Raw genomic sequence first — 22,525 nt, 5'->3', positions numbered from 1 at the left:
CCAGGGTGGGGACCAGAGAGCCAGATGGGGGGCCAGGGCCAGCAGGGCAGGGAACAAGGGAGCTTCTGAGCTGAGGGGCCCCCTCTTGTTCTGCTCCCTCCCTCCCTAGGGTTATTAGCAGAGCCCAGGGGCTGAAGCTGGTAGTGGAAACGCTGATGTCCTCACTGAAGCCCATCGGCAACATCGTGGTCATTTGTTGTGCCTTCTTCATCATATTTGGCATCCTGGGGGTGCAGGTTTGTGGGGATCTGGGGGCCCCCGTGTTGGTGGAAACCCAGGGAGTGGCCTCCCTCTTGGCCCTTAGCTACTGAGGCTTGAGCTGCTGCGGCTGTAGTTTTTATTCCAGAAAGGAATAAACAGGGACACCTCCCTCGAGGCCCTAGGCCTCAGGCCCTTTTGCCTCCTGGGCGTTTTGCAGAAAGCTAGGAGCCTAGAAGAGATCCCCAAAGGGGCCGAGGGCCTCTGAGAGGCTGCTGACCTGCGGCAGCTGCAGACTGCTGTTCCGCCTGCTCACACCCTGCACTCTGGAGTGCAGACGCTGCCCTGGCCCAGGCTGCCCCGGAATCCCCTCCCCTCCTTCCCTGCCTGAGCTGAGTGGGCCCCAGGCCAGGCCGGGGGATCCAAGGCCCAGACAGCTGGGCCAGGTTAGCGGCCGCGGCGGCGAGCTGGCAGGCAGGAGGGTGCAGACCCCAGACGAGGCAGGAAGTGGGGGCTGCTCAGGAAACTGGGCCTCTGGCCCAGGGAAGAAAAAAAGATCAGGAGCTGCCTGCAGGATTTAGCAGGCGCCCCCAGGAGCCGGGGAGCCCCTTCAGCCCAGCCTTCCAGAACCCTCTGGCTCCAGCTGTTTCAGCTTCAGGGTAGACAGACGGCTGTCTGGGCAGCGGCAACAGGGGAACTCCTGGGTGGCTACTGCCCCTCCCACGTCCCTTGGCTTCCTGGAGTGTCCTCTTTGCCCTGGGGAGAGGGCTGTTCCCAGTTTCCTAGAATTCTCTAGCCCCAGGGACCAGGCTGGGGTACTTTTGCCAAAGCTGTGTGGTGCCTCTTGGCACGCCCAGGGCCCCTTCCCCTTCTCTCACTTTTAGCCAGCTTGGATGAGCAGAGGGAACCACTGGGAGCCCAGTCCTGGGCTCTTCCATGGACTTAGGTCCATCCTCAGAGGTTTACCCAGGGCTCCTGGTACTCCTGATCCTCCCACACCTTCCCCATCTATGGTCATAGCCTGGTCTGTTCTGGAATGAGGGTGAGCTTTCTAGTCAGAAATACCTGAGTTCAAGCCCCCTTTCTGCCACCTACTGGCTATTCAACCTTAGTGAGTGAATTTACTCCTGTAAAGTGGAGTTGATAATACCTAGCCTGCCCCCACCATTAAACCAGGACACCTGGCCTCTTCCCCAGAGCATCTAATACAGTGGGTCTAGCGTGGGCTTGAGAATTTGCATTTCTAGCATGTTCCCAGATGATGCCAATGCTCCTGGTCTAGGGACCACACTTGAAGAACCAGTGGCCTTACCCTTGGTTGAAAATCAATGGCCATTCCCCTCCCTCTGTCCTTCCCCAGCACCTGCCCTGCTGACCTTTCCTCCTTCCCTAGGGTCCCTGCTCCCGGGAGCCCAGAGGAAGGAGTATTTGCAGGGGTGGTACCTGTTAGCGTTCCCCTGACTGGCCGGCGCACCCTGTTCTCACCCAGAGGTGTCCCTGGAGCTCTTAGGCCCCAGGGCTTGTGTGGGAGTGGTGGGGCTGACAAGTTCAGGGCTCCCTGCGGCCGCAGCTCACTTGCTCCATCTCTGCACGCGTGTGTGTCTAGCTCTTCAAAGGGAAGTTCTTCGTGTGCCAGGGCGAGGACACCAGGAACATCACCAACAAGTCTGACTGCACCGAGGCCAGTTACCGGTGGGTCCGGCACAAGTACAATTTTGACAACCTCGGCCAGGTGAGCTCCATGCTCCCAGGTGGGGGTGGGGCTGGCGGCAGCAAGAGTCTGGAGAGGACACGAGTCCCTGCATGACGATGCATGCAGGGCAGCTCACTTGCCAGGGCCTCAGCTTCGTCAACGGTGAATGGGCCATCCTGGCATCTCTGTGGAGGGTCGTGTCAGGGCACAATGAGATGATGTGTGTGTCTGCTTAGTGAGGGACAGGGCACATGTATCTTGTCGAGGCAGCGCCTTCTCTTCCTCCATATCTGCCAACGCAGAGCAATGTAGAACATGACATCGTTCACTTGCTTTTGCTAGTTTGTTTCCCAGACCCAGAGTGGTTTTGCTCTCTGGATTTCCAGAGCTCGAGTGTTCCTTGCTCCGCTTGGCCAGGGTCAGAGGGCTTGATCATCTTCCATGGCTCCTCTGGCTTCACACCAGCCACAGAGCCCTGGGGCAGAGAGCTCTCGTAAGGGCCTGGAGTGTGACTCAGCCCTGAGCTCTGAAAGGCTAGGGTCCCCTGAGCTGCTGTCAGGAGGTGCTTTGGGGACAGGTGGTGGGTGCTTTGGCCACATATCCTAGGTTTCAGATGGTTTCTCCTCCCCTCTCCCAAGGCCCTGATGTCCCTGTTCGTACTGGCCTCCAAGGACGGCTGGGTGGACATCATGTACGACGGGCTGGACGCCGTGGGTGTGGACCAACAGGTAGGGCCGGGGTGGGCACGATCCACCTTTGGACTTAGGTCTCTCTAGGCATAACAGGGTACAGGCATTGGACAGGGAGAGGGTGGGGCTACCTGGCAAAATGCCATCAAAGAAGCATCACTCCGTATAGCAGAGGCTTTGACCTGTAGCCTGAGAGCCAAATCCCGGTGTGTTTTATTGGATTGCCACGTGTTTACACTTTTTTGAGTAGTGGCAAACATTTAAAAAAATTGGTGGATTGCATGTGATAATCCAGAACCGGGCCTGCTCAGGATTAGTCGAAGGATCTGGGAACATAGGGCTTGCATTCCTTCAGGGCAGGAGTTACTGGAACATGGAAGCAGCTGCCCCTTTGGGAGACAATACCTACTCTCCACTTTGCCACAGTTGCTACCCCTCCCTACTGTCTAACACCAAACCCACATTCCTCATTTATATCACCTGCTGGGGCCCTGTAGCTGACTAAGTCTGCAGACCATGTCGGAGGGAACCAGGCTGTGGGGCAGCACCTGAGACAGTTGGGTCTTCTGCCTCCTCGGGCTGATGCCTCCTCCCCTTGTCCTTCCTGGTCCCCACCAGCCCATCATGAACCACAACCCCTGGATGCTGCTGTACTTCATCTCGTTCCTGCTCATTGTGGCCTTCTTTGTCCTGAACATGTTTGTGGGTGTGGTGGTGGAGAACTTTCACAAGTGTCGGCAGCACCAGGAGGAGGAGGAGGCCCGGCGGCGAGAGGAGAAACGTCTGCGGAGACTGGAGAAAAAGAGAAGGAGTAAGGAGAAGCAGATGGCTGGTCGGTAGTCTTTCCACATCTCTCTGAGTCGTGCTTGACCTTGGCCTTGTGACTGCAGGGGACCAGGGGCTGGGGCTGGGGGCAGGGAGAAGATGCTCCCACCCCCCTCCCCACCTCCTTCCCCTAAAAGCATGTCAGCCTTTAGAGCACGCATGAAGCAGACCAGTTCAGCTCCGTGGGGGAGGGGGGCGACCCCACCCCGCGGGGCTCCCCAGGTCTCAGCATCATACTCCTCGGATGATGCCAGGTGGAAGTTGATGCACGACCTCTCCCAGCTGCCCTCTCAGAGGAGCTCATGGGATGAGAATCATGCTACTTTGCCACTTGCCGGTGTCCGGAGACCCAGGAACTGGCCCAGGTGCCAGACTCACCTTCCCCCCCAGGATTGGGGAGCAAGAATCTTGAACCTGTGCCTGCCTAGTGTCCGTAGCTGCTGAGCAAGGGCCTCAGCAGAGTCTACAAATCAACAAGTGGCATGAGAGAACCCCAGACCCAGTCTCTCTCCCTATCTCCAGCAAAAGTCCCTAGCTTCCTGGCTATCTTTTTTTTTTTTTTTTTTTTTTTGCCAAGCCGGTGGGGGTGTGGGGGGGAAGATCTCTCAGGGAAGGTATGAAGTTATAGGAACTCTAAGCTCACGACTCTCTGGCCTTAGCCCCCTCACCTGGGATCTCCAATATCTCATGGCCTTGGTTGGGGGAGGCCCCCCCCATCCTAACTTCCTCATGCTCATGTGCCAGGGGTGGGCCAAGACTAAGGGAAAAGACACAGATTCCAGGAAGGATGCAAGAGGAGGAACAGGTTTTGTTTCTCCAGGTGTGTCTGCACCTGTCTCCCTGTCTTCAGGATCCCTGTCTGTCTGTCTGGTACTTAGTACTCTCTGAGACTCTCAATCACTGCCCACGTCTTGCTGAGTATCTTTCTGTGTGGGTTTCTCTGAGCCTTTGTGTGTCTGTCTCTATTTGGTCTACGGGGTTCCCTTCTCTCTACCCTTTCACAAACCGTCTTCTTCACGCCAATAAGATGTGTGCAGTGCTCTGAGTTTTCCCTTTGGTTTGTTGAAATGTGAGTACCAACAAATGGGTTAGGGGCCGCGGTGCCCTTCCTTCCGCTCTGCCCCTGCTCCATCTCCTGCTACCTGTGGGGGGTACCTGGAGCGATGGGGGGATGGCCGGAGAGGGGGTAGGGGTGGACAGAGCCTGTGCTCCCTGTGCCAGGGGAGGTGGGGTAGGACCTCAGGATGGATGGCAAGGAGATACTGGCCTCTGGGCAACGGTGGGTGCTGTTCTCCACATCCCACATCCTCAACGCCTGCACCCCAGGCCCTCTGCTCAACTCTGGGGTAGGGGCCCCATCTGGGCTCTCCCTGTGGATGTCTGAAGCTAAGCAGGCGCACTACCCCCAGCAGCCACGCTCCCACCCCTGCTCCATCCGCCCCACCCCTCCTTACAGTCTGCCTTCTCGGCCGGGGCCTCTCCAGATGGAATTCTTTTGGCAGGAGGCACTTGTGGCCCTGCCTGACCAGCTGGCTCCCCTTCTGGGGTCTGGAGCTATCTCAGGTGCTGCCCAGGCCCAGGCGCGGGTAGGAGTGGACATCTGTTCTGATGACAGGCTGCCTGCCCCTCCCCAAGCCTCCATCTCCCTGTCCCTGTGACCCTGATGAGCTGGCCCAATTACTCATCTTCCTCAAGTGCCCTGGGCCCCGAGTTTGGGGCTGGACACTCAGGACTAGCCACCCATGCTCAGGGCACCCCACTCAAAGGCAGAGTGAGGGTTGGAGCCGAGGGGGAGCGAGCTGCTTAGAGGGGGGCCCTGCCCAGCCCACCTGGTCCGGCCAGTGACCAATGTCGTGTTTCGTTCTTTTAGATCTAATGCTGGACGATGTAATTGCTTCCGGCAGCTCATCCAGCGCGGCGCCAGGTACTGCGTCTGGGGTTATGGGTTCCAGGGCGAGGCCCGGGGGCAGTCATGCCCTACCTGCCCCCAGGCCCGCCTCATGCGTGCTGGGATGTCCTCTTTGCTCTCCCCTCCTTGGCTCATTGATTCCATCCTCTTGGGGTGAGGGAGTGAGGGTCCCTGGGGCGCCAGGCTCTGTGTCACCCTCTAGGCCTATGCTACGCCAGACGGGAGGTGAGGGCCTTGCAAACCCATTCCTCCCACACCTCATGGAGGACCTTCCTTCTCGCACAGGGCTTCCAAGGGCCAAGCTGCCCATCCCCCTGCTGCCTGTTCCCACTCCTCCTCCGTGTCACACCGTTCAATTATTAGAGCTGCAAATCTCTCCCGTCTCCTTTTGTCTGAAGGGGAGACTTTGATCCAAGCAAGTGGGATGAGAGGAGCAGAGAGGAAAAGGATTTGTTTTAAAAATGTAACAATGAATAATTGAACAGGTTCATTAATAGTCAAGTAATCGCGGTGGCCACGTCATCGCTACAAACAGCAGGGCTGGGGATCGAAGGCCTGAGTTAGCCACAAGCTTCTCCCCACAAAAAGCCAAAGATTTGGGGGTGAGTTGGGTCCTTGTCTTTGAGAGCCGTGTCCCTGCAAAGGCTCTGGTCCTGCTCGTCCTCCCCTGGTCCTCTGGCCACTGCTCCCCCAACACGGCCCCCAGGCAGAGGGTCCGAGGCTCAGGGAGCCTGTAACAGGGCTGTGGGGCCTCATTCCACCCTCCGATGGCTTGGCCAGGTGGTTTCCAATCTGTTCGTCCCCAAGGGCACCCCTTATCGTTTCCTCCAGCAGACCCCACATTCTAAGAGCCGGCCTTTGAAGTAATGACTTTGTTTCACTGCTTTTGCTAATCAAAGGCACATCTAATTGCTAACCAGAGCTTCTGAGCTGCAGAAGGTTTCACACAGAATGATAGCAAAGAAAGACCATTTTGCCATTAAATTAGTCTGTGGGGTCTTAATGTAGGCATGGGTATGATTTCTTTACACTTTTAGAAATATTGAAAAGAACCTCAGGACCCCCACATGGCTGCCTTCTTAGGCTGCAGAGGACTTGGGACTTGAGGCTGGGAACCACTGGGCTATACCTTTCCCCACTAATCTGGGCTCCCCCAGAAGCCAGACTCCTGCAGACACTGCCCTCTAGGGGTTGGGCTGTCTGACCTGTGGGGGCTCAGGGAACCCCTGAGCCTCAGTATGGGGGGCCATCCCTGAGGATCGATGTCTCTTGTCCCCATGGTGCTGAGCTATGGTGTTTGGAGAGACCATCTGTCTGGGGGCTCAGGAAGCTCCAGCTGGTTCGTGTCTGGATTGCCTGGGTCCCATGTCTCTGTGTCAGGCTGTACGTAAATTCCTGATGTGTTAGGGATGAGGCGAGGGTAGGAAGAAGTAGCTTCAGCTTTTCCCTTATGGGGTCACCTGGTCTGTTGACTGAAGTGTCCATACATACACATTTACCCCAATATCACCCTAGCATGGGGATGGCCCATAGAGGCTTCTCCACACCAGGAATTAACACACTAAGACTCTCTTGGCCACAAGATCTCCTCCCAATACACCCACTTAATGCCCAACATCTTTATTACCTTCACACCGCATCCCCATTCTGGGCACATTCCACCACGCTCCCATTGGCACAAACGGACACGTACCCTGATGACAATTTTGGGTCTTACCTTTCAGCAGGTAATAAAGACTCAGAGACCCCTAACAGGAGCTTATACCATTCCATATCTCTCTTTCCCAAACCTGGTGTTCTGTGTGGTCTCTAGTAGAGCTTTTCAAACTTGTGTGCTTAATAATCACCTGAAAAACAGTAAAACACAGATTCCTGAGCACTGCCCTAGAAATTCTCATGGAATGGTCTGTGGTAGGACCTAAAAGGTAGGACCTGAACATCTGCATTTCCAATTAGTTGCCAGGGGATGGCGATGATGATGCATGGTCTACCCAACCGTTTGATGGGTATGAAGTCACAACCCCTAGCCTGGGGCAGCTAGAATCAACTCCCCCCACCCCTGCCCCTGCATCACACCTCCACGCCAGCACCACTCCCACTCTGTGCTACTCCCAGAGGAGGGGGCCAGCCAGACCCCAGGGAAAGGCAGAAGGGAAGAGTCAGTGGATATCGGGAATGGCCTGACCGGACACCTGGGTCCAGCCCAGCTTCCAGGTAAAGAGAGGGATGGAGTCACTGGCTGATCAGGTCAGCACTAAGGGACCGCTCAGCCTCCCGTACCCGCTGTGCTCCTGTCGACCACCTGTGGAGCCTATGTCCACTAACCCTCTCTAGTTCCACCGGGACCCAGTGATCAGCCTGGCCACAGCAGCTGAAGGTGTGGCCTCTGCCATGGGGGCCAGTAGTCCCAGGGGAGTGACCCCTGCCTTCCGCTTACTCCCTGTCACTCTTCTTTGCAAACCCTCTGCCCTGGCTGTGCCTTGGGCTCTACTAACTTCCCGAACCTGCTGGCTAACTCACTCACAGCTGTGCTGCCCCCTGTTCCTTTCCTGGATCTTACCCCTGATAAGGAGCTGGGCAGTCCTGGGGGTGCCCTTCCCCCTACTGTCCAGCTCTGCCATTTTTTTCCTCCTAAGGCAGCTCATACTGGTGGGGGCAGGGAGATGGGCTATGGCCGGAGCTCTCAGAGCAGCAGACTTGTCCAACGCTACCCCAGGAGGTCTCGACTTCTTCGAGCACAGGTGCTTGCCTATGGAACCCAAGCCTGGGGAGCAACAGGGGGTGGCATCATTCAAAGCCTAACAGCAAGAGACTTCGGGCAAAATCTCTGAGGGACCCTGTGGGGCAAGGCCCCAAGGCCTTGGGCTTAAACCTACCAGGCAGCTGGCGAGATATCTGAGCTGGGAGTTCAGGTCCTGGCTCCATCATGGCCTCACAATGTGTGGAAGCTCACTTGTGCTGGGCCTCGTTCTCTTCCTCTGTAAAACAAAAGGAGTGGCTAGGACATGCTGATCAGATTGACCCTGGGACTCTTTGGACCTGTGCTCCCAAGGGGGATTTCTGGCAGCTTCGGCACCTGCTGGTCTGGGGGAGTGGGGTGCTGGAAGGGCAGACCTCAAGGGCCTGGCACCTGTCACTGTGAACAGATGCCCTGCCTCAGCCCTGTCACCACCTTTCCTCTGGGCTGCTTGGAGGAGGGTCCCAGGCTAATCCCAGCCCGCCTGCCCTCAGATAGCTAGAGCAAGGCCAGCAGGCAGAGGTGGTGGCCGCAGCTCTGATGGGGCTGCCTACGCAGTCAGACGAGGGGGACGGGGGAGGGGGGACTCTCTCCACCTCTCCTCTGCGTTATCTCAGCTAATAATGGGGCTAATAAGGAGCCACTTTTTCTAACCTAATTGTATTCAAACATTTTAGTTAATTCTCCATTCATATTTTAGCATAATGGGATCGGGTGCTCTCGGCACTTATGGAGATTAATGCAGAGACAGTGTTCCAGCTGCTAAGGCAACGCAGGGCGACTAGCGCCCTCTGGTTCTTGTGGGTACCGAAGGAAGGAAGGAAGAGGCCCCGCTCGCCTGGTCCACCCTCCACAATCGCAGTGTGGATGACCCGTGGCCTCATGTTGTCTTCTGTCCTGAGCCTCTCTACCCACCCTCCCTTCCTGGGATCCGAGGGCCATCTGAGCTACCAAAGCCAGAGTTGGCTGGCCCAGCTCTGAGAATTAAATGATGGCCTAATGCACTCTATGGTGCCTCCCCCAGAACATTCTAGATTTTCTGCCTCTTGGTTATCCACACCTCAAGGCCGATGCTGGAGAGTGGCATCGGGTGAGGCGGAACATGCAGCTCTTGGGCACTCTTCTTCCTTCGGCCTTTGGTGGGGGCCCACCCCAGGCCACTCCCTACCTCAGTTTACCTCTCTGTTAAACAGTCCTCTGCATGGGGAAGGACACTTCTATCTGAGCTGGCCTGGACCCAAAGCTTTCTGCTGCCCCTGAGCCAGCCACCCCTGGCACAGGCCTCAGAGGCTGCAGCCCTTGCTGGCTGGCTTCCGCCCTAGACTTTCTGGGGGGGAAGGGCTGTCTGGGACCTGAGGTTGCCCCACACCTCCCCGTGGGGAGCCTCTTCTTTCTTTGTGACTGCCTAGGAGACCAATCTGTCAACCGCCTCCAGCTGACATCCATGCCCAACTTGGCCTGGCCTTTCCTCAGCACCTGGAGGAGGGGCCCCCTGCAATCTCCTGCCCCCAGATTCATTCTGCCTGCTTAGCAGGCCAACCTTCTGGCACCATGATTTTATAACTAAGTGGTTCACTAATTACAAGAGAAATATGCCTCTGACAGATCTCAGACAGTGCTTCCAGCCCAGCCTGTAGTCTGATGCTGCCCTGACGCCCAGGAGCAGGCGGGGCATGGCCTCATTAGAAACTGGGTGAGTCCTTCAGGTGGAGCCACCCCCAGATGACTCTGGGAAGAGCAGAGCCTGTGGCCTTTCCTCTGTACCCCGCCCCCCATGAGGGCATGGGGGACCTAGGCCCTGCCCCTCCAGGGGCCCTTAGGTGGGTCAGTGTGGCCAGTCAAGAAGATGTCTGATTTCTGATCTCTGGTTATTCCCGAACCCCAGCTCTGTGTAATCTGCTCTGCTCCCCTCGAGGGGCTGAGCGTGGTGAAGGAGCAAGGGCCTTTGCCTCTCTGTCGATGGAGCTTCCTTCCTCTAAGCCTGATAAGACCGGTTGGTTTCCATCTTATCGATCTGGCCTTACTGCAGAACACCAAGTCAAGGGCATTACAAGGGGCTGGTGGATTTTGGAGGCAGCCCTGGGGAGGGGGCTCACCTGGTGTCTAATGTGGGTGGGAGCTCTGCATGTCCTGACTCCTTCTGCACCCAACTGTAGCCAGTAGAACAGACGCTTGGGGGGCAGACGCCGAGGGAGCTCCCTTGCCCCCCGAGAAAGGCAGTGTGTGGAGGGCGAGGACGCAGATGAAACTGGAATGTTGCAGCTCTGGCGTTAGAGGCTGGCGCCTGTGAGGGACTTGGGTGGTGGGGGCTCCGTGGGCAGGGGCCGATGGTTGCTCTGCTCTCCCCTCTGCTCCCCCCAGAGGCCCAGTGTAAACCCTACTACTCAGACTACTCCCGATTCCGGCTCCTCGTCCACCACTTGTGTACCAGCCACTATCTGGACCTCTTCATCACGGGTGTCATTGGTCTGAATGTGGTCACCATGGCCATGGAGCACTACCAGCAGCCCCAGGTAAGAGTGAGTAACTGGCACTCCGGGCCCTGCCTCCAGCTGTGGGACTGCAGGGTAAGGCGAATCCAACCTGTGCTGGGGACCTTGGGCAAGTGCTGGGCACCCTACAGGACTTCCCTGTGTATACCTTGTAGTGACCTTGGAAGTGGGCACCATCTTGGTTTTACAGATGAGGACACGGAGGCTCAGTGAGGTTACATGACCAGACCAAGGTCCTATAGCTAGGAAGTAGAGGACCTGATTTCTTCATCCAACAAATATTTATTGAGTGTCTGCCATGTGTTTCTTTACCCTTTGAAGGTACAGAAGGCAGACCAGTAAAAACTGGTATCTGCCCTTCTGGGGTTTGGATTCTAGTGACTATCCAGCTCCAAACTCACCAGCGATCTTGTCACTCCTCAGATCAGCCTCCGTCAGCCTTCAGTCTCCCCATCTGTAAAATGGGGATGCTGAATTAGTAATACACAAGGTCCTTTCCAGGTTCTAGCCTTCTGTGCCTTCCAACACATTCTCATGTGGTGTCCTCACCATCCCTCAAGGAGAGAGATCCTTTAGCACAAAGTTTGAATCATGCGTGTGAATGAGGACCTTCTTCTATCCTGGTGTGGTGGCCAGTGGTCGACCACCATGGCAGAGACAGAAAAGAAAGGACCCCCTTAGACTCACCTGTTTCCCAAATCTAGGAGTGTGATGGAGGGGGAGGGGCAGGCATCCCCCCTGGGCCTTAGGAGGCCCTGCATAGACCCTCCCGGCCCATCCCTGCCAGATCCTGGACGAGGCCTTGAAGATCTGCAACTATATCTTCACCGTCATCTTTGTCTTGGAGTCAGTTTTTAAACTCGTGGCCTTTGGCTTCCGTCGGTTCTTCCAGGACAGGTAACTGAGAGGGGTGGGGTTATGGGAGTGGGGAAAGGACCCATCTCCCCGAGGAAATACCTGAAAACCTTTCTGGACTCCTGAAAGGTTCAGCCTCCACTCTAGAGCTGATGGCAAGGGGGAGCGGGGGGCCTGGGGGATGCTAGCAGCTGGAAATCCATGTGGCCCAGACTGGGGCTTATGAGCACAGAGCCTGGAGCCAGACTGCCTGGACCAGATTCGGATCCTGGCTCCACCACTTAGAAACTGGGGACCTTGGGTAAGTTACTTAACTGCTCTGTGCGTTGGTTTCCTGATCTATCAAAGGAGAAAGAATGCTGTGATGATTATGAGTTCCTATTTGTAAAGCCCCTAAAAGAGTGCTTGCCACCTAGTAAACAGTATAAAAGTGCCAAATTAAAAAAAAAAAAAAAAAGAATGGCTACAAATGCAAAGTAGAGGTCCTGAGCTAAAAGACTTGGTCCTACCTGTGTGGCCAGCTGGTGGTGTGAGGTGTGACAGAGTCAAGCCATGGCTTCTCCGCAGGATGGAGAGGCAGGACTGACAGACCTCCACCCCCCTTTCTGTCATCACTTGTATTGCCACAACTGCCCCCTCCTCTGCGGTGCCCCCCCACACACACACACTCAGGGAGCCGTGTCCTGGGCTTTCCAGGTGGAACCAGCTGGACCTGGCCATCGTGCTGCTGTCCATCATGGGCATCACGCTGGAGGAGATTGAGGTCAATGCCTCGCTGCCCATCAACCCCACCATCATCCGCATCATGAGAGTGCTGCGCATTGCCCGAGGTCAGTGCCCGGGTGCTCACCCACCACCCACCCGTCCAGGCTGGCCGGGGACTTCATGCGTGTGTGTTCCCACCGGGGCTCTCTCCCAGCCCCAGCCTCTGTCAAAGAGGAGGGCTAGGGCTGGGCTGAGGGCTTGGGTGGAGCCCTGGCAGCCTGGCTGGCCACCCCGCCAAGCCAGCAGCCCCGCCCCGGCCCTGGCCGGCCATCCAGCTGTGTGACCCGGGAGCCAGCCCCGGGGGCCAGGCTCACTGCTCTGTCCTGTTCCGCAGTGCTGAAGCTGCTGAAGATGGCTGTGGGCATGCGGGCGCTGCTGGACACAGTCATGCAGGCCCTGCCTCAGGTAGCTGGAGGGAGGGGGTGGCGGGAGGGCTCCTCTTCGGGAGGAGGGGGTGATTTCCGAAGGGACGGGCAGTAGGGGGAGCTCGGGGAAGCTGGCTGGGAGACCCAGTGGCACCTTTCCCATTTCTTTTCCTCTCTTCCAGGTGGGGAACCTGGGACTTCTCTTCATGTTGTTGTTTTTCATCTTTGCAGCTCTGGGTGTGGAGCTCTTTGGAGACCTGGGTGAGTCGGGGTGGGCAGGACAGAGGGGCCAGGGCTGGAGGCCCCGGGGCTCCTGCGCTAACTCCCGCCTCTCTCTCCTGCCCCCCTCCTCCAGAGTGTGATGAGACGCACCCCTGCGAGGGCCTGGGCCGGCATGCCACCTTTCGGAACTTTGGCATGGCCTTCCTGACCCTCTTCCGAGTGTCCACAGGTGACAACTGGAACGGCATTATGAAGGTGAGCCCACACGGCAGTAGGGGCTGTCCCAGGGCTGGCCCTGACCCCAGGAGGCACTTCCACTCCTTGAGCCCAGATTCCTTGGCGAGATGAGGGGCCATGAATAAAAGCATGTGCTTCTCCATGCAGAAACACTCTAGAACCCCCTCTCCCCAGCATACACTCTGACTGCCTCTCCCCAGGACAAAGCGTGTAATGCTTTTTCCACCCCCAGGACACCCTCCGGGACTGTGACCAGGAGTCCACATGCTACAATACAGTCATCTCCCCCATCTACTTCGTGTCCTTCGTGCTGACGGCCCAGTTTGTGCTGGTCAACGTGGTGATCGCTGTGCTGATGAAGCACCTGGAGGAAAGCAACAAGGAGGCCAAAGAGGAGGCCGAGCTGGAGGCTGAGCTGGAGCTGGAGATGAAGACGCTCAGCCCACAGCCCCACTCGCCACTGGGCAGCCCCTTCCTCTGGCCGGGGGTCGAGGGCCCCGACAGCCCCGATAGCCCCAAGCTCGGGGCCCCGCACACCGCGGCCCACACGGGAGCAGCCTCGCGCTTCTCCCTGGAACACCCCACGGTGAGCAAACAGCCACCCCTGCCGAGAAGGGTGTGGGACCGGTGGCCAGTGGCTGGGGGTGGTGTACAAGGAATCGGCAGTGTGGTGGGCCCCAGAGCCCTGCCCAGATCCTCCTGCCCCTCCTGCCTGGATGCTGAGGGGTGAGTGGTCCCCCCTCCCACCCATCCCCAGAGATGGCTGCTGCACCCGCAGCACAGGGCCACCCCAGCAAGCCACCAGCACGTGTGTGGCTCATCCACGCCCTGCACCTGCAGCCCAGCCGGCCTCCCCTTCTTGGCTCTTAGGTTCAAGGCTAAGTTTTCTGTTTCCTTCCTGTTTCTTTCTTACCCTTGCCCGATGACCAAACCTCTTTCCTTCCCACCTTTCAACCTCCCTGATTCCATCTCTCAATCCTTTCCTTATCTTTGCTTTCCTGCTCCCTCTCTCCCTGTGAGCTCTTCTCATCTCTGGCTCCTATTCTCCTTCCTCCCATACCTCTCTCCTCTGTCCTATCCCCTCCTCTTTCTCCTGTCTCTTTGTTGCTGGGGTGTGCGTGTGCATGTGTGTGTGTGTGTGTGTGTGTGTGTGTGTGTGTGACCTCCTCCTCCTCCTCCTCCTCCTCCTCCTTCTCTCTCTCTCTCTCTTTCTATATCTCTCTGTCAATCCCCTGCCACGACACTTCCCCTTGTTGCCCCTCTGCACCCCGCTCCCCTGACTCTCTGGCTCCCTCATGGGCTGGTCCTCCCCAGGACAGACAGCTGTTTGACACCATATCCCTGCTGATCCAGGGCTCCCTGGAAGGGGAGCTGAAGCTGATGGACGAGCTGGCAGGCCCAGGGGGCCAGCCCTCTGCCTTCCCTCCCGCCCGCAGCCTGGGCGGCTCCGACCCACAGGTTACTGTGCCCCCCGTGCTGTGCCGGGCTGTGCCATGCTGTGCCGTGCTTCTGGGGAGGCGGGGGTGTTTCCTGCCCACTGGGTTTCTGGAGAAAGAACAGCCTCAGGGCCTCAGTTGAGCTTTGGGCTTGGCAGGAGGGAGCTGGGGTTCTTACAAGCTGAGATCAACCCTTGGAACACATTCTTGGAAGGTAGGGATGCTGAGGTTGTAACTTCCAGGGAAGGATGAATTGAGGAGAGGTTTACAGAGGGCATTTGTCAGAAAACACCTGGACAAGAAAAAGAGAATGGGAGGGAAGACAAGTTGGCAGTGGGACCTTAGTGGGTGGAGGAAGTGAGGTGCCAAAGCCGGGGAAGAGGGCTTTTGGGGACAGTGCAGGTGGCCAGGGGACCCACTGAGGGATATGTCTTCAGGCATAGTCTGCTTCTTCCCTATGTCCAGCACCCATCCCCAAAGTCTCTGTTTGGTGGCTTTTTTAGCCATGAAGCCCACTAGACATGATGAGTGCTCTCAGTAGCCAGTGCTTTCTGACCTGGTCCTGAGAGGGAATGGAAGGTTCCAGCTGAGAGTGGATTCTGGAGACCTCGCTGTGAAATAAGACTGGGTGTCCCCCGTAAGCCCAGTCCCTTTCCATAGTTTTGTATGTTTTTCTCCTCCAGTCCCATCTAAACTCAGCTCTTCTGCTTTCTGGGGTTCTCCTACCCTCCTCTTCCCCACTTGTGACCTATCTGGCTGCCCTTGACCCCCTCCGTTTGGCAGAGCCCCCTGCCACCCCTCCTAGGTCAGGTACTGCAGGGAAGCCCCCGATAGACCTGGAGTGGAGGCAAGGAGACAGGTGTCAGTGGGAGAGAGAAAATCCTAGTGTTCCACTGGCCCTGCCAGGTGGAAGGGAAGGAAAGCAGGTTCCCAGGACCTGGGACATCTGTATCCTGATCCAAAGAAATAGAAAGCGATGCTCACATAGGAAGGGACCCTGGCCCTAGGGTTCCTGACCTCTTGAATCCCCTCTAGGGATTATTCAGCCTCAGATAGGCCATCAGGACTGCAATCAGGCAGTGACCTAGAATGATCAGTGAGAGAGCACATCCCTTCTCGAGGCCTCCCATCCTGAAGGAGGCTCCTGGGGGAAAGGTGCAGGGAGAGAAGGGGACACGATGGCGATGGCGTGATCAGGCAGGTGGCTCACCTGAGATGGAGGGCCCTCCCCTCCCTCAGGGTGCTGGAGACACTGAAGTCTCCCTGCAGAGCCAGCCAGTTGGGAGGCGGCCCACCCGGGTGCGCTCAACTCAGAATGGCGGCAGGAGGAGAGCATCCCCCAGAACCCAAGCTAGAGGGCGGGCAAGCTGCCGGCAGGCGGAGGAGGGCCCAGGAGGGGCGAAGCCAGAATCTGGGGGTAGGCCAAGTCCTGCCAGGCTTTTGGAAGCAGAGAGAATAGGCAGGAAAGAGTCATCAGATTGGCGGCTTTGTCCCCAGCGCCCCCCCACGCTGCTCTGTCTGTGGCGAGAGCGGAGAGGCGCTTTGCTGGCCTTTCTTCGTTCTTTTTTTTTTTTTTTTTTCTGGTATCATCTTTATGAGAATCGAAAGCTGTCCCTGCTCCCCGCTTCCTCCCTGGGTGGTGGTAGTGTGGGAGGGGGCCGGTAAGGTTCCTGGGGTATCTTTAGAATAAGTTTCTGCTTCTCCTGCTTTGTCGGTGTTTGCTCTGGCTCCCTGGTGCCTGCTGCAGCCTCTCTGATCAGAGGGGGGGCTGGAAGTGGGGTGGGGGAGGTGCCGGCAGCTTACTTGGGAGAGGGGTGGGAGAGAGGAGAGAGGCCTTCCCCCACACCGTGCTTCGTGAAAAGGGGGAAGGGGGGCTCTGTGTGTGCGCACGCGTGTGTGCGCGTGTGCATGTGTCCTGGTTTCTTACGCCTGATCATCTCTCTCCCTGTCTAGATCCCTCTAGCTGAGATGGAGGCTCTGTCTCTGACGTCAGAGATTGTGTCTGAACCGTCCCACTCTCTAGCTCTGACGGATGACTCTTTGCCTGATGACACTCACACACTCTTACCTAGTGCCCTGGACAGCAATGTACTTACACATGGCCCCTCACTGCTCCCCCAGCCTCCCCAGGGGCTGGGCTGGCTGCAGGGCTCCAGATCCCCCCCACTCCTCTCTCTTGGCCACCAGGCCCCACCCAGAGGCATCACCCAGCAGGCGCTTGGTGCCCAAGGCTTCGCTAGGTCTTTCCCAGTTCCCCACTGTGGGCAAAGAAATTAGATAATATTAAATTGGGGCCTCGAGAGCCCAGGGGCACAGTTAAGAAAGAGTGAATCCAGACATCCAGGAGTAACACAGCCCAAAACAGAGGTGGCATCAGGCAGCTGACCTGATGCAGAGTCAGTCTCTGTATTTGGAGCCTGTGCCAGCCAGCCCTTCCCCTCCCCGCCCCCCTCCTTCCCACCTCCCTGCAACATGAGCCATTCCCCTCTATGGAGTGGGTGAAAGCCACATCTCTGCTGCTACCACTGTGCCCTTCTGCCTGGGGGGTGGGGGGTGGGGCTGTCCCTGTCTCCTCTGTGACTGTCCCTGTGTGTCCCCATGTCGCGGGAGGTGGGTGGTTCTTTGTGTTTGGGACAGCTTCTCCTCCCTTGCCCAGCTCCCCTTCCCCTACAGACTGAGAGCAGCCCCCTCCTCCCTGCCTTCCCCCTCCTCTTAGGACTTAAGAGACAGGGTCCCCTTCCTCATAGCAGGGTTCAGCTGAGGTAGGGGCTTGACCACAGACTGGGAGGTCCCTCAGGGTCTTGGGGTGGCTGGCAGAAATGGAGCCTGGGCTCAGAGAGGAAGCAAAAGATGCAGACTCTTCCAACAGGCCCAACTGGGGCTGCTTAACTGGCTGGGCCTGCATGGGAACAAGAACCCTCCAGCCTCTCTGAGAACTAGGAATGGAGGGTACAAGGGACCCCAAACAGGAAAGGGGTCACAGGGAGATGGAGAAGTCTTTGGGGAACAAACCTTAGCTCCCTCCAGCTGAGGTCAAAGCCTGATTACTGCTTTCCTTTGAAACAAACTCAAAAAAACTCACTCTCAACCCCAATCTGTCCAGTAAGGGAGGTCCTGAGTCCATAGTACTTAGGCCTTGCGCCCCACCTCCCATTTGCTACCTGCCAGAGTCATTGAGATATTAAAAGGTGGGGGAAGCCAGGCAGGTAAGCCAGCTGACATTCCCCACTGGTCACCTGTCATCAAACCCACATTAACCCAGATCATGTGCAATGCTGGGTCCTGGGGCTGTCTTAAAACATTGGGTGGTGAGGCAGGCCCTGCTCACGGGGTGGGTCCTCCTCACTCCCCACCCCACCCCCCAACCCCAGCACAGGGATAGGGGAGCGCTTTTAGCTTTTCATCCTCTGCCCTCCACTGTGATGCTTCAGAACCTCTTAATGGGGCCCTGGGAACCATCTCTTGAACCACTTGCTGGGCCAGGCCTGGGGGCTGCTCTCCCTTTTTTGGACACCTTCTCACTCCTCCACTCTCCCCACCTGGAGGCTCTGAAGTGATGCGGTACTGGATAGCTTTCTGGGGCAGGGACTCCTCCCACCTGCTTCCCTGCTGTGCTAGAGGGCTCATCCATGCTCTGCCCTCTCTTCCCCCATCAACTAACTCATCCCATTACTGCCCTGCGGTGGGGAGGGGATGGGACCAGAGCCCGGGTGGGGAAGCTTCTGGTTTCTGTTTTCCAGCTCTGCCTCAGTTAGACAATCCGGATGCCCCCCTCTTTCCCCCACCTCCCGCCCCTGCTCCTTTTGCAGATGGAGCCCCACCCCGAGGAGATGCCCCTTGCACTGGGACTGGACCTGCTGACTGTGAGGAAGTCTGGGGTCAGCCGGACACACTCCCTGCCCAATGACAGCTACATGTTCCGGGACGGAGGCACCGCTGAGGGGTCCCTAGGATGCAGAAGCTGGGGGCTCCCCAAAGCTCAGTCAGGTAGCAGGGCTCAAGCAGGCCAGCTTGGCTCACACAGGGAGACCCTATCCTTGCCTACGCCCCGTCCTGACCTGGGCAGGGGGGCCACTGAGGCAGCAAGACAGGTCTCTCTGCCCTCCAGGGGGCCCCCAACCTGTGAAGAGTGGCTTTCAATCCAGGGTGAGAGGTCTGGGGTGAGGGTGGAGGCCCCAGTGGGTGAAGGAGCAAGGAGGGAAGGGACTTAGGTGAGAGTCAGACCACTGACCTTCCTGCTCTCCTCTCTCCTCCTCCCTACTCTGCTCGCAGGCTCTGTCTTATCTGTCCACTCGCAGCCAGCAGACACCAGCTACATCCTGCAGCTTCCCAAAGACACACCTCACCTGCTCCAGCCCCACAGCGCTCCCACCTGGGGCACCATTCCCAAACTGCCCCCACCAGGCCGCTCCCCCTTGGCTCAGAGGCCACTCAGGCGCCAGGTGAGCAGGTGTGGACAGGTGGGCCTGGGCCCGGGGCTGGCCTCTCTGCTAGAAACCCTCGGCTGTTGGTGATGGCCAGGGTTGCCACTTTCATTCTTTCAGCAGACGTTCATTGTGTGCTGACCATGTGCCAGAGACAGTTCTAGGTCCTTGGGACACAGTACCGGGCACAGCAGAAGTGGTCTATGCCCTTTGAGTGTTTATATTCCCCTCCTTTCTTTCACTGAGGAGGCCTGGAGACCAGGCCAGGGACACAGGTCCACTTGGCAGGAGAACCCACATCTCTGAATTCCCTTTCCCTGGCCCAGAGGCGACTCCCAATTATTCTCTGGGATTCTAGACTTAGCTAAGGGACACACGGCACATTTTAGGTACCTCTGCCTTTGGCCAAACCTGGGGCCCACCTTCCAGGGGCACAGAGCTGAGGCTCAGGCAGGCAGGTGAGACTGGTCTGCCCCTACTGTGACAAGGCCGCAGCCTGTGCCCTGTGTGCCCTTATGTGTGATCATGGCCACATGAGAATCTGCTCGATGCTGCACACTTGACCCAGGCCCAGTCCCCATCCATTTTACAAAGATTCACAGAGCAGCTTCCCTGTGCTGGGCACTGGGGCCGCAGCCCCTGCCCTCTGGAACTCACAATCTAACTGGAGATGTAAATGCCAGCAGACCATTGCAACAACAGGCCACAGCTGCTGGGATGCTCCTGTGTCATGGTGCATCAGGGAGCAAAGAGGAGGAAGGGGTTAGTTTTCAGGTAGAGATTGTCAGGCGCTGTGTCAAAGAGAATCTGAGCCTGTAAATTTGAGGGGTATTTGTCATTTGAGAAGGGTCTTCTAGGCCAAAGAAACAGCCTATGCACAGCATGGGAGCAGAGCCAGGCCAGTGCTTTCTTGTGTCCCAGGGGCTGGGAGCTTCAGAGAGTGATTCCTGCAGGCATCGGGGAAGGCCAGGGCAGCAGGCATGGTGGGCAGCAGAAGCCAGGCTGCACATATGTAGCCCCTGTCTCCCAGCAAGAGCAAATACTGACATTCCTGCTTAGGGTGGGCCTGTAGGGGGAGGTGGGGGTTATCTGGTTTGACCAGGATGGAGTGGGGGGAGGGGAGGATGACAGTCCATGGGAGAGGAGAAGCCCCTGGGCTGAGCCCTCCTCCCACCTCCCATAGGCAGCAATAAGGACTGATTCTCTGGACGTTCAGGGCCTGGGCAGCCGGGAAGACCTGCTGTCCGAGGTGAGTGGGCCCTCCCCACCTCTGGCCCGGGCCTCCTCCTTCTGGGGCCACTTGGGCGCCCAGATGCAGCAGCATCCCCACCGCCAGAGCAAGATCTCGAAGCACATGCCCCCGCCAGCCCCCCGCCCAGGCTCAGAAACCACCTGGAGCAAAGACCCACCCGAGACCAGAAGCAGCTTAGAGCTGGACACGGAGCTGAGCTGGATTTCAGGAGACCTCCTGACCGTGGGCAGCCAGGAGGAGCCCCCGTCCCCACGGGACCTGAAGAAGTGTCACAGCGTGGAGGCCCAGAGCTGCCGGCGCAGGCCTGCGTCCTGGCTGGATGAACAGAGGAGACACTCCATCGCGGTCAGCTGCCTGGACGGCGGCTCCCAACCCAGCCTGGGCCCCGGCCCCTCTAGCCTTGGCGGCCAGCCTCTTGGGGGACCTGGAAGCCGGCCCAAGAAAAAACTCAGCCCACCTAGTATCTCCATAGACCCCCCAGAGAGTCAGGGCCCTCGGCCCCCACCCAGCCCCGGCGTCTGCCTCCGGCGGAGGGCTCCGTCCAGCGACTCCAGGGACCCCTCGGCCTCCGGCCCCCCTGACAGCATGGCTGCCTCGCCCCCCCCAAAGAAAGACGTGCTGAGTCTCTCTGGTTTAGCCTCTGACCCAGCAGACCTGGACCCCTGAATCCTGCCCCACTCCCCTTTCTCCACTGGGTGCCAAATCCTAGCTCCTCCTCCCGGGCTATGTTCCTGAAAAACGTTGCATATGGACTCCAAGGAGGCGCTCCTCCCCGCCTCAGTGGGGCTGGGAACCCGCGAGCCCACTGTCCAGAGCGTTAGGAGCAGCAGCCCTGGCCACCCTGGCTCCAGGCGGAAAGAGAGAGGCCCAGTGCAGCTGAGGTTCCCAACGCCAGGAGCTACTGGGAGAAAGCAATACGTTTGTGCAGAATCTCTATGTATATTCTATTTTATTAAATTAATTGAATCTAGTATATGCGGGATGTACGGCATTTTGTGACTGAAGAGACTTGTTTCCTTCTACTTGTATGTGTCTCAGAATATTTTTGAGGCGAAGGCGTCTGTCTCTTGGCTATTTTAACCCAAAATAACCAGTCTAGTTATATTCCCTCTTCTTGCAAAGCACAAGCTGGGACCGAGAGTGCATTACAGCTCTGCCCGGGTGGCCCATCTTCAGCGGAGAGCGAGAACCACTTCGGAAACTGTAATGTAACTTATTTTCTCCTTTAACCTCGCCATCATTTTCTGTAGGAAAAAAAAAAGAGAGAGAGAAAGAGAAAAATAAGATTTTACAAATGAAATGGAACCTTTTTATATATATATATATATATATATATACATACATATCTATATCTATATCTATAATAAAGTAATTTTCCAAAATAAAAAGTTAATCACGGTCCAGAGTAAAAGCAAAAGGGACAGAGTTAGGCTTTTCCAGGTGGCGCTGGAGAAAAGACCCCTGGAGCTGGGGAGTGGGCAGAGGGCAAGGAGTGGGGTCAGAGCTGCCTCAGTGTGCTTGAGTGTGTGTGTGGTGTCTGTCCGTCCATCTGTCTGTTTGGCCGGGAGAGAGAACACCTCCCAGGAGGGCTGCACCCTTGCAGCCTCACGTCCCCGGGGCCAGGGAGGAGGGAAGCCCCTCTGCTGGCTGGAAGGCTGGGCAAGCAGGGTTCACTGCTTCTACCAAAGCTTTATCGCTTCCTCTTAGCCAGGCAGCTCTGTGAATGTAATTCCAGATTAACTCTTATTTCTGCTGACAGCTATCAGCCGCACATTGAAAGCTGGAAATTGGCATAATGAAGCTGTTTTGGTTAATGGGGCCGACTGAGACTGGGGGAGGCAGCCTCAGCTGCTGCCAAGGGGATCTGTGGGTTGGTGGGGGAAGGGCCGGCGCTTCTGGACTTTCCTTCCTCGGCGCCCCGACCTGGGAAGTCTGGGCTTTAGCCTCCCTCCTCAGGGGTCCTGCTGACTGGCACTGTGGGTACTGCTCCATCAAGCTGGCAATGGGATTAAGCTCTGCACACGGAGAGGGCTGCTCCCACCTGAGATCCAGGGGGCCGCCAGGCCAAAGGTGACCTCCCGGTGGAGTCGGTCTGGCCCAGCGACCAGGCTGCAGAGTTTGGAGTTGGCCCCCTGGGGGGTGATGAATGAGCTCCATCTAGGTGTTTACATGGTCTGCTGCTGCCTGCTCAGTGGGAGCCAGCGGGAGGAGGAAGGGGGTGAAGGCTGGCACTGGAGGGATGGGGTGGGGGGAGGAGGAGGAGGGGAGGAGGGAGAGGGGAGGATGGGCTACTGGTGTGGCCCAGAACCTCCTTTCTGGTGCTACCTTGTCAATATTCTTGTCTGAAACCCTGGTGCCAAGAGGCAGTGCCACAGGCCTCAACCACAGGCTCAGCCGGCCTGTTCCCCTGCCAGCCACCGCAAACA

The 22,525-nt window shown here is 57.5% G+C and overlaps 1 protein-coding gene across 27 annotated transcripts in view; it reads left to right on the top strand.

Annotated features, from left to right (window-relative positions):
* Positions 1–21,072, top strand: part of CACNA1G (calcium voltage-gated channel subunit alpha1 G) — a 63,453-nt gene extending 42,381 nt beyond the window's left edge. For 5 of the 27 annotated variants that reach the window (XM_072780069.1, XM_072780073.1, XM_072780072.1 and 2 more), the window contains 17 exons: positions 110–236; positions 1,805–1,930; positions 2,530–2,619; positions 3,199–3,391; positions 5,276–5,329; positions 10,413–10,564; positions 11,331–11,440; positions 12,095–12,228; positions 12,498–12,568; positions 12,711–12,789; positions 12,884–13,005; positions 13,220–13,573; positions 14,302–14,445; positions 16,377–16,511; positions 18,233–18,410; positions 18,696–18,865; positions 20,031–21,072. In XM_072780069.1, coding sequence (XP_072636170.1) covers positions 110–236; positions 1,805–1,930; positions 2,530–2,619; positions 3,199–3,391; positions 5,276–5,329; positions 10,413–10,564; positions 11,331–11,440; positions 12,095–12,228; positions 12,498–12,568; positions 12,711–12,789; positions 12,884–13,005; positions 13,220–13,573; positions 14,302–14,445; positions 16,377–16,511; positions 18,233–18,410; positions 18,696–18,865; positions 20,031–20,765 — 2,974 coding nt within the window. In that variant the 3' untranslated portion in view covers positions 20,766–21,072. Of the gene's footprint in view, positions 1–109; positions 237–1,804; positions 1,931–2,529; positions 2,620–3,198; positions 3,413–5,275; positions 5,330–10,412; positions 10,565–11,330; positions 11,441–12,094; positions 12,229–12,497; positions 12,569–12,710; positions 12,790–12,883; positions 13,006–13,219; positions 13,574–14,301; positions 14,446–16,376; positions 16,512–18,232; positions 18,411–18,695; positions 18,866–20,030 lie in introns of all 27 variants that reach the window. The other 22 variants (XM_072780074.1, XM_072780067.1, XM_072780066.1 and 19 more) reach the window with 9 other exon arrangements.
* The last annotated feature ends 1,453 nt before the right edge of the window (positions 21,073–22,525 follow it).

The sequence above is a fragment of the Canis lupus genome, chromosome 16, assembly GCF_048164855.1.
Source record: "Canis lupus baileyi chromosome 16, mCanLup2.hap1, whole genome shotgun sequence".
In the NCBI taxonomy this organism is placed as follows: Eukaryota; Metazoa; Chordata; class Mammalia; order Carnivora; family Canidae; genus Canis; species Canis lupus.
The sequence above is the reverse complement of the archived record's forward strand: the minus strand, read 5'-3'. Positions and strand labels throughout refer to the sequence as shown.